Source organism: Mercenaria mercenaria, chromosome 7 (assembly GCF_021730395.1).
Source record: "Mercenaria mercenaria strain notata chromosome 7, MADL_Memer_1, whole genome shotgun sequence".
NCBI lineage: Eukaryota > Metazoa > Mollusca > Bivalvia > Venerida > Veneridae > Mercenaria > Mercenaria mercenaria.
The window spans coordinates 75,486,312-75,500,636 of NC_069367.1; the positions used below are offsets into that span (position 1 = coordinate 75,486,312).

At 36.0% G+C, this 14,325-nt stretch overlaps 1 protein-coding gene across 8 annotated transcripts in view; it reads left to right on the forward strand.

Moving 5' to 3' along the window:
* LOC123553895 (fibronectin type-III domain-containing protein 3A-like) overlaps positions 1-14,325 on the forward strand; it is a 197,439-nt gene that overhangs the window by 140,960 nt on the left and 42,154 nt on the right. For 7 of the 8 annotated variants that reach the window (XM_045343621.2, XM_053548683.1, XM_053548682.1 and 4 more), the window contains 5 exons: positions 3,827-3,984; positions 8,250-8,398; positions 9,624-9,683; positions 10,997-11,135; positions 12,731-12,909. In XM_045343621.2, coding sequence (XP_045199556.2) covers positions 3,827-3,984; positions 8,250-8,398; positions 9,624-9,683; positions 10,997-11,135; positions 12,731-12,909 — 685 coding nt within the window. The remainder of the gene's footprint in view (positions 1-3,826; positions 3,985-8,249; positions 8,399-9,623; positions 9,684-10,996; positions 11,136-12,730; positions 12,910-14,325) is intronic. The other variant, XM_053548684.1, reaches the window with a different exon arrangement.

Here is a 14,325-nt window from a genome sequence, read left to right on the forward strand (position 1 = left end):
GAATTATCAATACAGCGATACTCTAAATCTGATTAATGTCAAATTGACCTCAGGTCTCCCATATTTCCAAATTAAAAAGTGCTCACCTGCCCCATTTTTTTTCCAAAATTCAGATGAGAATCTAAACATTTATTTTCTCTGGCCTTATCTACCGGTATATATAATTACTGAGTAAAACTTAGTAATTGTTTCCACCATTGTAATGTTGATTGTATGACTAGGGGATGTAATGAACACAAGAGACTTTAATCTAATTTAAACAACTATTAACTTGGATGCTAACTAGGCCATACAGGTTGCTTGGCACTTGTTTTTTAAAGAGTGCCAAGCCACCAAAACCTGCTGCTTTTTGCAAACAACAGCTTAGAAAAAATAAAACCTGTTTTAAAACATCATTAATTTTAATTAAAAAAATGATCTAAGTGGAGCCATATGGCCTGTGCTAATTTCCTGTAACATTAGTCCCATTAGCAGAAAATGGTAATTTAAAACAAAAAAAACAAGTAGTTTCAGTGAGATTTAGGAGTCTGCAAGCTCTCCAAGTGTTAGTCACATAGTAAAAACTTGGTGTTATCTAGTAGATTGTATTTAACTATGTAATTATTATCACTTAAATAATGTACAAATAATATTCAGTTAGATAATATTGATTTATGATGTTGATATTTCTGTATTGTTTATTTTGACATTTATCTTGGGACCAGTCCCTTGAATAAATAATGGAAATTAAATCATCACCAGTTGAATCATGATGACTTAATGCAAATTATCAATTTTTACTCATTTGTTTACTACTTGCAAGTGCCATATTGATTACAATTATTTGTTTTGAGAATTGAAAAAAATACATGTTAGTAGTGCATTAATGTATGTTGTTTCCACAGCAGTACATGAGTTAGCAGTTCTGCTGCAGAATATCTGAAAACATTGAAGTTGAGGGTTTGAAACAAAGCACCATTCTGTCATGGCATAAGCAGATAATACTATTTTTTTATGCCACCACCATTAAAAAATGGGGAGCCTGGATGGGGTACAGGGGTGCAAAAGTCTTATTTAAAACCCATGCTCCTAACTTTAAGGTTAAACATAGAGGTGATTTTTTTTGGCCGCTTTATAACTTTTTATGCCCCCGAAGGGAGGCATATAGTTTTTGAACCGTCTGTCAGTCTGTCCGCAATTTTCTGTCGGTCTGTCAGTCTTTCCGCAATTTTCGTGTCCGGTCCATATCTTTGTCATCCATGGATGGATTTTCAAATATCTTGGCATGGACGTGTACCACAGTAAGACGACATGTCGCGCGCAAGACCCAGGTCCGTAGGTCAAAGGGCCTAAACTCTAACATCGGCCATACCTATTCATTCAAAGTGCCATCGGGGGCATGTGTCATCCTATGGAGACAGTTTATGCATGCATGGATATACAGATATCATGGTACAAAAACAAGATGGTGTCACATGAATGACCTCTACCCTTTAAATGTCAAGATCACACATAAAAATGAAAAAAAAAATTACATAACATGTGACAAGAACTTTTGTATGAATAGATGGATATTTATATTCAACTTGGCAGAAACATCCACCATTACAAGATGATCTGTTATGTTTAAGATCTTGACCCTAGCTCAAAGGTCAAGGTCACATGATCAAAGATTTTACTTTATCTTTTGTTTTGTCTGTAACTGTGGAATAAATAGATACTGTCCTAATTTTTTCCAGTCCATAACTGCAGTATACATGCTCTATTGTCAAAAGGCCTAACAGGATTTACACCTCCGTGTCCTGACATTACATAGTGATGGCATCTGTGTCCTATGGACATACTTCTAGTTTTAGTCAAGTTGAGCAGGATTGTGTTGACCAAAGACCTTTGCTACCAGCTAGTTGTCTTTCTTGCATGAAAACCCAAGTGAGGTTCAAACTCACTTTTGTTGTTTTCACATTACTTGGCATATTTTTTGCTGGAAAGCTGCCATCATTGTGAAAGTTAAAAAACTGACTTAAGAAAATATTTACTACCAGGAAATTGCATCCTGAATAAATAATGAATGAACAAGTCTTAGAGTTACCTGTAGGCTTACTCGAAGATTAAAATATGATATATTTATTCTCATTGTTATGGTTATAAGAATAACAGTCTGTGAGAAAGGATTTTGATTCAGGGAAATTTCCTGTAAATCTCGTGGCTCATGCAATATTTGTGCAATTAACATAATTGTTCTGCTGTTATAAAGCTTTTTTTCTTCATTTTCGGCATCAAAGAAGAGTAAAGCCTATGTAAACATGGCATATTTCCAGCCATCTGTGAGGTGTGTAGTACCCAAACTGGAGTGGAGCCAATCTCTGAAAGATCTCTGTGGTCTCTGGCACAATTTTTAAAAGATGTTTAATCTGACAGGAAATGATGATCTACTAACGATTTTAGCTCACCTGAGCACAAATTGCTTTTTGAGCTTTCTTGATTTCTTATTGTCTAGCATCTACCTTTCTGCAGCAATTCTGATCGAACTTTGACCGAATGTATATGTGGCAGTAATTTCTTGTAGGCCAAAAAGGACCATTGTGTCTAGAGTTACGTGCCCTGAATTTATCAGAACATGATTTTGTTAAGTATAGTGATGATTATTTGGCAATCAAAAAAAGATTCACTTTTTAAAAAAATTTGGAATGCCTCTGCTTATTGGAGATACTTTTATCGGGAGAAAAAGGCCTTTAGCGGTCTTGCTTGTTCAAAGCTGCAAAGTCACCAAACGAATGGGACTGTTCTGTTTCTGTTTAATTTAAAGCATCTGACTGCTGTTAGTTGCATTGACATATTTTTATAACTTCCATGAAGTCTACCTTTAAAATGTCTAGCTGTTTACAATATTAACAAAGCATTACAAAACATCTAAGTAAACTGAAAGTCTTTGTTCTTTCTCACAGACATAATATATTAAAAGATAAAAAGGCATTGTCATAAATCAAAGAGTGTGTCTGGAACTCCCCCCCCCCAGTTAATTGGGCAGAAATTAGGATTTTAAGTACATGTGTACTTATACTGTCTGATTTCTCAGCTAATATGAGACACTACAGCTGAATATGGTTGCTATGTTAACAGAATTATGTGAGAGTGACATAAAAAGGTAAACAAAGAAGATATACTCTACAGTAAAACACCAGTCAGTGTCTCAAGAGAAAATGCTTGAATATGCGATCCAAATAGAAAACGGCCAGGGACTGCTTGTATTGCTGGAGCGAGCCTAAGAGCTTGAGCCTTCAGCGCTCTAGAAAGCAGTGTTTTGCTGTATGTGAAATACATATTTGCGGCTTAGGGGTATACAGTACTAATTTGGTTGGAATCTCTAGGATTCTTTACTTAGGGTGGTCGACACATAACTACAGTCGGTAGTTTCAGTTTGATTATATACTCTGGCATTCTCCAGGTGTAACTGAAAGCCATCTGATGGTATTAATGAACAAAAAATGACAAAATAGCATGCAAGAATAGGTAAACTCACAGAAATGTTTTACATTGTCATTACAAGTTCACTACATAAACAACAAGCACTGCTTAGAAAGTCAGGGAAACATTCAAGGAGCATTAACATAGTTCATAACAAGTTTGTCTACACCTGAAGTGAAATTAATTAGACTAAACTAGGGTGAAATGGTTTTATTTCATAGACATAATATTTCTCTACATTCCTAAACAGCTGTTATATGTGAATTTCATCTGTTTGTTGGGAATTTGTGGATTTGTACATCCATGAAATCCATAAAAATTATCACCCAGCATATAATATAGTGTTGCTGTTTATATGATAGTATCGTTAATCTATTTTTAGGCACAAATGACACAGAATCTCCACCAACCAACAGCATTAACCAATCACATTCAGCAGAAAATCACTCGGAGATCGAGGAGGAAAGACGTGCCATACAATTGCAATTATCCAAAATGCCAACCCCTAAGGTCAGTTGTCGACCTTTATGCTGGGTTAAGGTAATATTTGTGTCTTCAGTCTCCTTAGCATGGAGTGCCTCTCACAGATACTGAGGATGGTTTGAACCTTTCTTTTAGATAATGCTCCTTGATTTGAAGTGGTAATTTCTTCAGTCTCGTTTGGTTTGAAGTGATATGTTTATGTTTTCCAGTTCGCTGATTTCGTCTGGGAAAACCCAAACAGTTTTCCATCTATAGTTAATGTATTCATATATATATGTCAAAAGTATAACATATATTCCGTCGGACTTGAAAATATTTTCTACTTAAGCACAGTTTTAATGTTGTTGTTATCGTTTTGTTGTTGTTAGTGATGTTACTACCAGCATCAACACTACTTCGCAGTGAAAAGCAGGCATCATTCCATTAATAAATAAGAACAAATTATTATATTTATCCGACAAAAATCCTAGGAGACTGGCTCACATTTAATTGATAAAAATATTTTACTGGTACATATTTGAAAGGAAATAGAACAAAATTGCTCACTCCTTGATGCAAGCATCAAATGACATCATGCTTATTCAGCTAACGTCATTATGTTACGCGTTGTGTTACTCGCGTGAAAAATGTCAGTTGTTGTGAAAACCATTATAAAGACTTGAAATAAAAACACATAAGATCAAAACTATCTTTAACTTGTCAACACAAGATTTTACATTTTGCATTATTTTTCTGCTGCTACAATTATACAAATAAAAAAATATTACGTGCATTTTATTATTTCAGAAGATTTTCCATTCTTCCTTAATTATGCCCCCCTTCGAAGAAGGAGGGGTATATTGTTTTGCAGATGTCGGTCGGTCGGAATGTAGACCAATCCGTTTCCGGATGATAACTCAAGAACGCTTGGGCCTAGGATCATGAAAGTTGATAGGGAGGTTGGTCATCACCAGCAGATGACTCCTATTGATTTTGAGGTCTGTATGTCAAAGGTCAAGGTCACAGTGACCCTGAATAGTAAAATGGTTTCCGGATGATAACTCAAGAACACTTGGGCCTAGGGTCATGAAAGTTGATAGGGAAGTTGGTAATGACCAGCAGATGACCCCTGTTGATTTTGAGGTCAGTATGTTAAAGACTAAGGTCACAGTGACCCTGAACAGTAAAACGGTTTCCGGATGATAACTCAGGAACGCTTTGGCCTAGGGTCACGAAAGTTGATAGGGAGGTTGGTCATGACCAGCAGATGACCCCTATTGATTTTGAGGTCAGTATGTCAAAGGTCAAGCTCACAGTGACCAGGAACAGTAAAATGGTTTCCAGGCAATAACTCAAGAACGCTTGGGCCTAGTGTCAGGAAATTTGATAGTTAGGTTGGCCATGACCAGCAGATGACCCCTATTGATTTTGAGGTCATTAGGTCAAAGGTCAAGGTCACATTGGCCAGGAACAGTTAGACGTTTTCTGATCTTCTTGTCCAAAACCATAGGGCCTAGGGCTTTGATATTTGGTATGTAGCAAAATCTAGTGGTCCTCTACCAAGATTGTTCAGATTATTTCCCTGGGGTCAAATATGGCCCCACCCCGGGGGTCACATGGTTTATGTAGACTTATATAGGAAAAAACTTTGAAAAACCTCTTGTCCATAACCACAGGGCCTAGGGCTTTGATATTTTGTATATGACATCATCTAGTGGTCCTCTACTAAGATTGTTCAAATTATTCCCCTAGGGTCAAATATGGCTCCACCCTAGGGTTCACATGGTTTACATAGACTTATATTATAGGGAAAAACTTTGAAAATCTTCTTGTCCAAACCACAAAGACTATGGCTTTGATATTCTGTAATGTAGCATCATTTAGTGGTTCTCTACCAAGTTTGTTCAAATTATCCCTCTAGGGTCAAATATGGCCCCACCCCAGGGGCCATATGGTTCATATAGACTTATATAGGGAAAAACTTAGAATCTTCATGTCCATAACTTACATCATTTAAATTTGGACCACATGTATAGTTTTGAGTGACAAGATGAACCTTGACATGAGTTGACCTTGATCTTGACCTAGTGACCTACTTTCACATTTCTGTAGCTACAGCCTTCAAATTTGGACCACATGCATAGGTTTGTGTACCGAAAAAAACTTTGACCTTGTTATTGACCTAGTGACCTACTTTCACATTTTTGAATGTACAGGCTTCAAATTTGGACCACATGCATAGTTTTTTGTTCCAAAATAAAATTTGACCTTGATTTTGACCTAGTGACGTACTTTCACATTTCTCAAGCTACAGCCTTCAAATTTGAACCACGAGCATAGTTTTGTGTACTGAAATGAACTTTGATCTTACTTTTGTTTACAGTGAGCATATAATTTCTGTTCCATGTGCAATTACTGAATGCATCAAGGTGGGCATTTCGTGTTCGACGAGCTCTTGTTTCATGAATGAAATGCCGGCCAGAGCAATTAGGCTTTGCCAAAAATATCAAAAAGATCAATTATGAGGAACATATATGATTTGGTTTTCCCATTCAATTGGTAGTGGCTGATTTCATATTAATTTTGAGATAGAGCATTATGAAAGTGACTTTGAGACTGTAAGGTGCCTTACTGCGGGTTAAAATGTAGAGGAATGGAACTCAAAAAATATAAAACTACAAAATCAGTGTTTGAGGGCCAGTCTGAAGACAGCAGCCATTGGTCATAAGAAGATAGTGCTTACTTCCATCCAGTGTGATGCTGGAGGTTTGAGATTGGTCATCAAACTGGTTAAATCTTTAAAGCGTTGAGACTGGACTTGCAGTGCAAATTGTATAGATGCTTAAAATCATCTCTTTCCAAAGCCAATTAAACTGTGTAAAAACTAACCAACTCCTTTATTTTATATCACTACCACTAGTTTTTAGTCACTTGAAAACCTTCAAGATATCTTGATGTGATATTTTCATGTTTTAATATTTGATACTTTCAAAGTCAAAAACCTCATATGAAAAAAAGGCATGGAGAGTTGGTTAGAAGCATGGTATGCTTTTGACTTAAGAGAAAGGAAAACATGTTACCTTCAGTAAACTTATGTTTCTGCTCAAGGCATTTTATTTTTATGTTTGTAATCTGCCAGCTAAGGGGTTATTTTTGCCTCAAAATTTTATTGGGGATAGGTGCGGGGCTCTTGTCTGTATGCCTGACCTTCTGTCCCAATTTGTGTCACACATGGCTCAAAAAGAATTTAACCTTGTGTCATCAAACCTGATAGGATTGTTAATCTGCATGTGAATTTGTGAACCAGAGTGGGATTTCACTCTGCTAGACCAGAGTTATGGTCCATAAATTGATGAAATATATACATAAAAGGCCCTTAAAGTTTTTGTCCAATGTATCCCAAAAAGTATTTGACTTAAAGAGTCGTTAAACCTTATATGAGTATCATTTAGCATGTGTAGTTGTGTGTACCTGGAGTCTTGTTTTGAATTTCACTCAGCCAGTCCAGAGTTATGGCTCTTGACTTAATCGAAGGCATAGGGTCATGAAACATTAGGGGATTGTTATATAGCATAATGAAGTTGTGCACCTGATGTTCTGTTTAGAATTTTAACAGAGGTATGGTCTTAGACTTTGTAAAACTATGCATAATAAGGCCTTAAAAATTTGTGTCACACATTTGTTTAAGTGTAAGGTTGAAAAATTCAAGAGATATTTCACTTTAATATTTTAATAATTCATTGAAAAACTTGTCATAAAAGCCTCTGTATTAAACTGTTCTGTAATTTTAATGTGTATGCAAATACAGGTAAAAGTTGGATGTAAATTGTGATGTTGTGAACTTTGACACCTCACAGGTTTATTAAAATAAAGCCTACATGTACTCATACTAATATTGCATGGTGTTGAGAATGTTATCAAAACATGTTTGTCTTTTCTGTGTTTAAAGAGAGAATTTCTGATTATTTGACACATACGGTCGAACTTCATTCTCTCAAACTCAGATGATTCGAGCACCAGCCTTCGCTGGAACTCATCCTCAGGTCGCAACAACACCCCTATATAATGTATATTGTTTGGTAGTTTGAACTGCCAGTAATTCAAACAAATTTTGACAGTCCCATTGATTTTGAGCGAACAAAGTTCGACTGTATTCCATTTCATAAATATTCCTTTAGTAAGAAGCATAGATAAACAGTAGGGGTTCACTTTAATCATTCACATGTAATATTTCTTCTTTTGAAATCTTACCTATTGATTGATTCCAAATTTCACATTAAGTATAGACATTCTAATCCTGTATCTTATAGACAATTGTTTATAAAGTTCTAACATTCTTGCAGGTGACAGACATTGAGTCTCGAAGTGCTTTAATACAGCTTTCAGCACCTGAAGTAGACACAAAAGAATATGAAATAGACGCCGGGGAGTTCAATTATGAACTAATGTTGTGTGAAAAAGGCCGTGATGGCAAATATAAACTTGTATACAGGTATGTTGTACAAAGTATTTAGCTTGGTGTTGCACACCTCCCTGGAAAGGTACCCCTGTTGCCATAGTTTGCATTTCTGGATAAATCAATTTCTTCATACCTGTTAATTGGGTAATGGGGTAAGTGGCGGGGCCTCAGAGCAAATTGAGAAAAGTAATAGCCTCAAATGGAGTCTTAAACACCTAGCACATTGTGAATATTACAGAATAACTTGGAGAGGCGGCAAAATTATTAGACGTTTTTTCCAACTATAATTTATGCTTGCGTATGTAAATTCCCTCTGTCATCATTTTGAAAAAAGGGAGAAGGGCCTTTTTCCTTTGGAAGAACTGCAAAGAATTTTCCCTCGGAAAGGGCAGAAATGATCTTATATGATTGGGTTCTCCCAAAATATAGGCTACATCTCTGTAATTTCTGTCTGAGATAGGGTTTATAGATGGTACTTCAGTCCATGATTGCACTTCTTCAGTCCATGATTGCACTGTACTTCAGTCCATGATTGCACTTAGTAAACTAGAGGTTTGCCAAAACACCTCTTACATTTATATCAAAGAGGAAACCTAAAGCACGAATTTCATGACATAAACGTAAGTAAGCAAAAGAAATCTGTCTAATTATTACCATATTTTAATATGACAGGTACTTGACATTGTGCATAATTGCCATCAATGAAATATTTTAAAATTACGCAAACTGTGCAAGAAAATTGTTTAAATTGCAAATTTCACGTAAGGAGTTGTTTATGCCAGGTATGCAAAATGTGTAGAATATGCATCCTTGTGTTTACGATTGATACCTTTTGTTTTCATGTAGTACTTGGTGGACCTATTAGCTTTTCTATTGTGACTTTATTCATAAAACTGGTCAACAATCTTGTGTCTGAATCACATTTTTAGCCGGACTATCCAGTCCATAAATTGCATATAGTTACGGAAAAAAATCCATGTTACAGGCCTGTAGTTGTTGGTCAATGGTTATAAAACTTGAGTTTTAAGACCAGTCTTACCTCTCCAGCTTCTGATTGGTTGATCTGGATTCAAATTTGAAATTAACCAAAGACAAGAACATTCTGGACTGGTCTCCAAACTCACTTATATAACACTGGAGCCAGATGCTACTGTCTGCTGTTTGATGGACCGTATTAAGTCACATGTATTAAAGAAGAAAGTACGCAGATGAGGTATTATATGTATATATATATTAATTTCTTTTCTTTATTTTTCAGTGGTGATGCCACAGAGATAACCTTAAAAGACCTAAAACCAGCCACAGAATACCATTTAAAGTAAGTAATATATAGGATAGTAGATATTTCATGGGTTCAGATTCCATTTGTGTATACAGTTAGCATTGTTGTTTCTGCAATGACTTCATTTGGAACTCTTCTGATTTTCCTCTGTTTGAAAGAGGTGGACAGACTTTGTTTTAGAGACAAGGGTCAGATGAAATTGTTAGAAAAGGTCATCTGGGAATTTAAGGTCTACTGAGATGGCAAATGAAATAACTAATGGAAATCTTCCTAAATACAGGGCTAAATTCCCTCCTGCTTAATCTGGCATGGCCAGAAAATACAAAATGGGATGATGTTATATTCGGAGCAGACTTCTGACATTTTAAAGTGGATGGTAACATAATATATATGCAATGCTGTGCGTTATGCTCAAATTTATTTTGTGTTAATGGAATATAGGTATCAGATTTGAGATGCCCTTTGTATTATTCATATCTTTGATGCATGGTTATGTAATAAAGTCCTTGGTAAATTTTACAGCAAACAGAGAAAAATAGTTTTTATAGAATTTTTGGACATGAAGTGGGTATAAAAGGTTTTTTTATTTGCTCTTAATGGACATATGTTATAATTACCTTCTTGGTACACTGGTATCCAAAAAGCAACAAAGTCCATTAGTAGAGAGTGTGAATATTTCTTTAAAACTACTGGATACACTTAACAATTGATGTCTCTGCTAGCACACCTTCAGGGCTACAATATATTCTGTGGTCTGGATGGTTAAGTTTGGAATGTAGGATTATGGCATGTGAGAAAGATACCTTTGGCAAGGACAGTCTTTTGTCCATGTCAGGAAGGGTTTTCTGAGGGTTTCCTTCATAGTGAAAGTTTGAAAATCACCACCCTATGGTATTAAACCACAAAATACTGGAAAATTTAAATTCTGAGTAATTGGTTGTAAGGTGGATGGTAAACCAGGTATAAGGACCCTAAAAGTTTGACAGGGCTAGTTACTAAATGTTCTAACTTTAATTCTAACACGACCCGATTTGTTTTCCTATTAAACAAAGAAGGCTAAAAACTCTGTATTTTACAACAATTCACTGTTCTGACATCATAATTATTACGTCATACTGCCAAACGGCATAGCAACGCTTTGGAAAAGAAACCAACAAAAATCAGGCAAATATTTGATGGGCGTCGTCAAGGATATACTTAAAAATTCTTGGTAACTTGTTAGAATCGAAATAATATATCTCATTTAGTGATTTGCTCATGAATAATATCAACGACAAATCACTGGATGAGATATATTATTTCTTAATCTGAAGAATCCATCTATATTGTTTATTCTCATTCATTTTCAGAGTTTGTACGATATTAGACGACTTACGGGGGTCTCCAACGGAAGCAATCAGTTTTAAAACCAGTCCCTGTGAACCAGACCAACCCCAACACCCAAAACTGCAGCAAAAATCAAAAACTTACCTCCATCTCAAGTGGAATGTAAGTATTACTGCCTTTAAACATGGAGTAATGGGGATGTAAAGTAGTGGCTATTAGAAGATCTCAAGCCCGCCTTCTTAGTTCAGTAGAGGGCAAATCTGCGGATTGCGGGGTCGTCAGTTCACTCCCTGGGTGGGGTGTATGTTCTCCGTGACGGTTTGATAAAAGACTGTGTCTGCAATCATTTGTCCTCCACCTCTCATTCATGTGGGGAAATTGGCAGTTACTTGCGGAGAACAGGTTTGTACTGGTACAGAATCCAGGAACACTGGTTAGGTTCACTGCCTGAAATGCTGTTGAAAAACGGCATTAAACCCAAAACAAAAAAGAAGATCTGATCACCCCTACCCGAAGTTCTTCAGGGGAAGTCAAAAACATTACATCATCTGTGAAATAAGTAATAGATGCTTGAGTAGTGCATAGCAGGCAAGTTTATAGGTAAAGTATATAAACACCTCCCTGTTAAGTTTGGTATATAGAGAATTTGACTTATACTTAGGGTTACGAGTCTGACATGATATTTAGTGGTCCAGTTTTAAGCAAAGTTTGGAGAGCAGTTTCTTTCTGGTTAGGTGTTGTCTGTTCTCAACATTAAATTTGTCCGAGTATAAATTAGAATTGAAACTTAAGCTGTGGAAATTTCTCCATTCTCAGCTAAATGTTCCTCGCTTCATCTGGTAACTGCAGACACTTAAAGCAGAAGATATTTTTTATGTTAAAGCCATAAAAGCAAGACGCATCCTTCCTTATTGTCAGGGATTTTGAAGACAAAGCGCTATCATAGAAGTTTATATAAAATTTGTTTCCAAGAGTATTGATGAGATATTAGGCGGAGCTTCACCTCTGTTGTTTAAGATATAACAATGATAAACAATTTTTTTATAATCGCTTGTTTGTGTCTGGAAGGAAATCAGGAAGTGTTCATTTTATAAATGCTTTTGTTGGCATGTATTGAATGATGATCATAGTGATGCAATTTTACTGGAAATGTTTCATTACGGCAAGGCTTAAAAATTTATAAGGAGGGGAAAATTAGATGTAGTTGTTTAACACTGTGATTTCAGAATGTCTGTTTTATACTTGCAAGTTGGGTTTATGGATGTGGTAGTTGTCTGGGCATGGTTTATTTAGATCTGATCATCATTCAAATCCGGTTGCCTCAGTTTCTGAGTGGTCATATTCAGCCATCTTGAAACTGTCTATCCTTCATTGGCGTTAGTTCACATTATACCAGGATCCAATTCTGTCATTAGCCATTTACCATCTACATGACATATGTAGTAAGTTGCAGACTAGCCAAAACAAATTGCATGGGGAATATTTGAGTCTCTTGTCTTTTCAGTAATAATGGCAGCTTTTTAGCTAGACAGGTCATAATTTTCACTGTATCAAAGGCTGCGGAAGATGTAAAAGACCACAATTGATTTATAGAAAAACAGTCTGTCATTGATCTTGTTTCATTTTATTAAAGTTTTCAAGAAGACACTTTAATTTTTTTTCAAGTTTATGTTATGACAGGCATACAGAAATATGCCTAGTTTGGTCACTAATTTTTGTAGATTATTTTAGATAAATTGTCTGATTATCTCTTACAGTCACCAAATGAAAATGGTTCCAAAATATCTGCATATGTCTTGGAGTCAGAGGTTGGCGATTCAACGGGCAATTTTGTAGAAGTTTATAATGGAGTACAGAAACAATATAGAGTGTCAAAATTAACAGCGGCCACAAAATATACCTTTCGTTTAGCAGCAATAAATAACACTGGAAAAAGGTATGAATAAAATGAAGTAATAACAGATGAGAAATAAGTCTGGAGTAGGCTTGATTTTAAACTTTTCAGTTTTTAGCTCACCTGTCACATAGTGACAAGGTGAGCTTTTGTGATCACGCAGCGTCCGTCGTCTGTGCGTTCGTGCGTGCGTGCGTAAACTTTTGCTTGTGACCACTCTTGAGGTCACATTTTTCACGGGATCTTTATGAAAGTTGGTCAGAATGTTCACCTTGATGATATCTAGGTCAAGTTCGAAACTGGGTCACGTGCGATCAAAAACTAGGTCAGTAGATCTAAAAATAGAAAAACCTTGTGACCTCTCTAGAGGCCATATATTTCACAAGATCTTCATGAAAATTGGTCAGAATGTTCACCTTGATGATATCTAGGTCAAGTTCGAAACTGGGTCACGTGCCATCAAAAACTAGGTCAGTAGGTCTAAAAATAGAAAAACCTTGTGGCCTCTCTAGAGCCCATATATTTCGTAAGATCTTCATGAAAATTGGTCAGAATGTTCATCTTGATGATATCTAGATCTAGGGCTGTCATCGATAGAAACGATATCGATGTATCAACGATATTTTTTGGTCGATCGATTATCCATTCCCATTTTCAAAAATCGATATTTTACAGAGAGAAAAAACAACTGTCAAGATAAACACTCAGACCCTCTAAAACAACTTTTTCTGCCTGCAAAAATGTGCCGTAAGTAACGGAAGTTGTCAAAAAAGGTCATGTCTAAACTTGTACCGTAGCAGTCTTTTCCCACTAGCCGGCACTACCTATATGGGTAGAAGTAAAAAGGGCTCAACTTCAGAATCTATTTGCAAAAAGTTACGTTGTCCTGTCTTGAAAGGTCGCTTCGTTGTTTGTGCATGTAAAAACATAGTGTATATACTGTTTCTACGTCAATCTCGGCTTTTTACTTGTTCGCGTATAGCTGATCACTCAGTAGAAAGGTACAGAATTTAGCTAGTGTCCGTAACAATAACAATCAAAAATGGCCGAAGAGGAAGCCGTCGCTGGCTTAAATAGTGGAAAAAGAGTCGAAAGACGGAAAGAAAAGCTTTGTTTGGGTTCGTAGAAACACAAGGTGTTGCTTAAACATGTCTTTCAGTACAACAAACAAACAGCCAAACACTACACATTTGAGGCCCATCGAAAACGTGGGCAAAAGTTAAAAAAGAAAACCAAAAAAAAAAAAACAAAACAAAAAACAAAAACACGTGATGCCAGTACCGAATGTAAGTGCAAGGTAAAAATTAGACAGGGTATGAAACAGGCTAAAAATAAATAAAAACATGGTAAATAAATAAATTAATTAATTTAATAAATAAATAGATATCTGTGGAAGAAAATGCAGAATTTTAGCTGTTTGAAACCCGACTCCAGTGCCTGGTATTATAGTTCACTAGG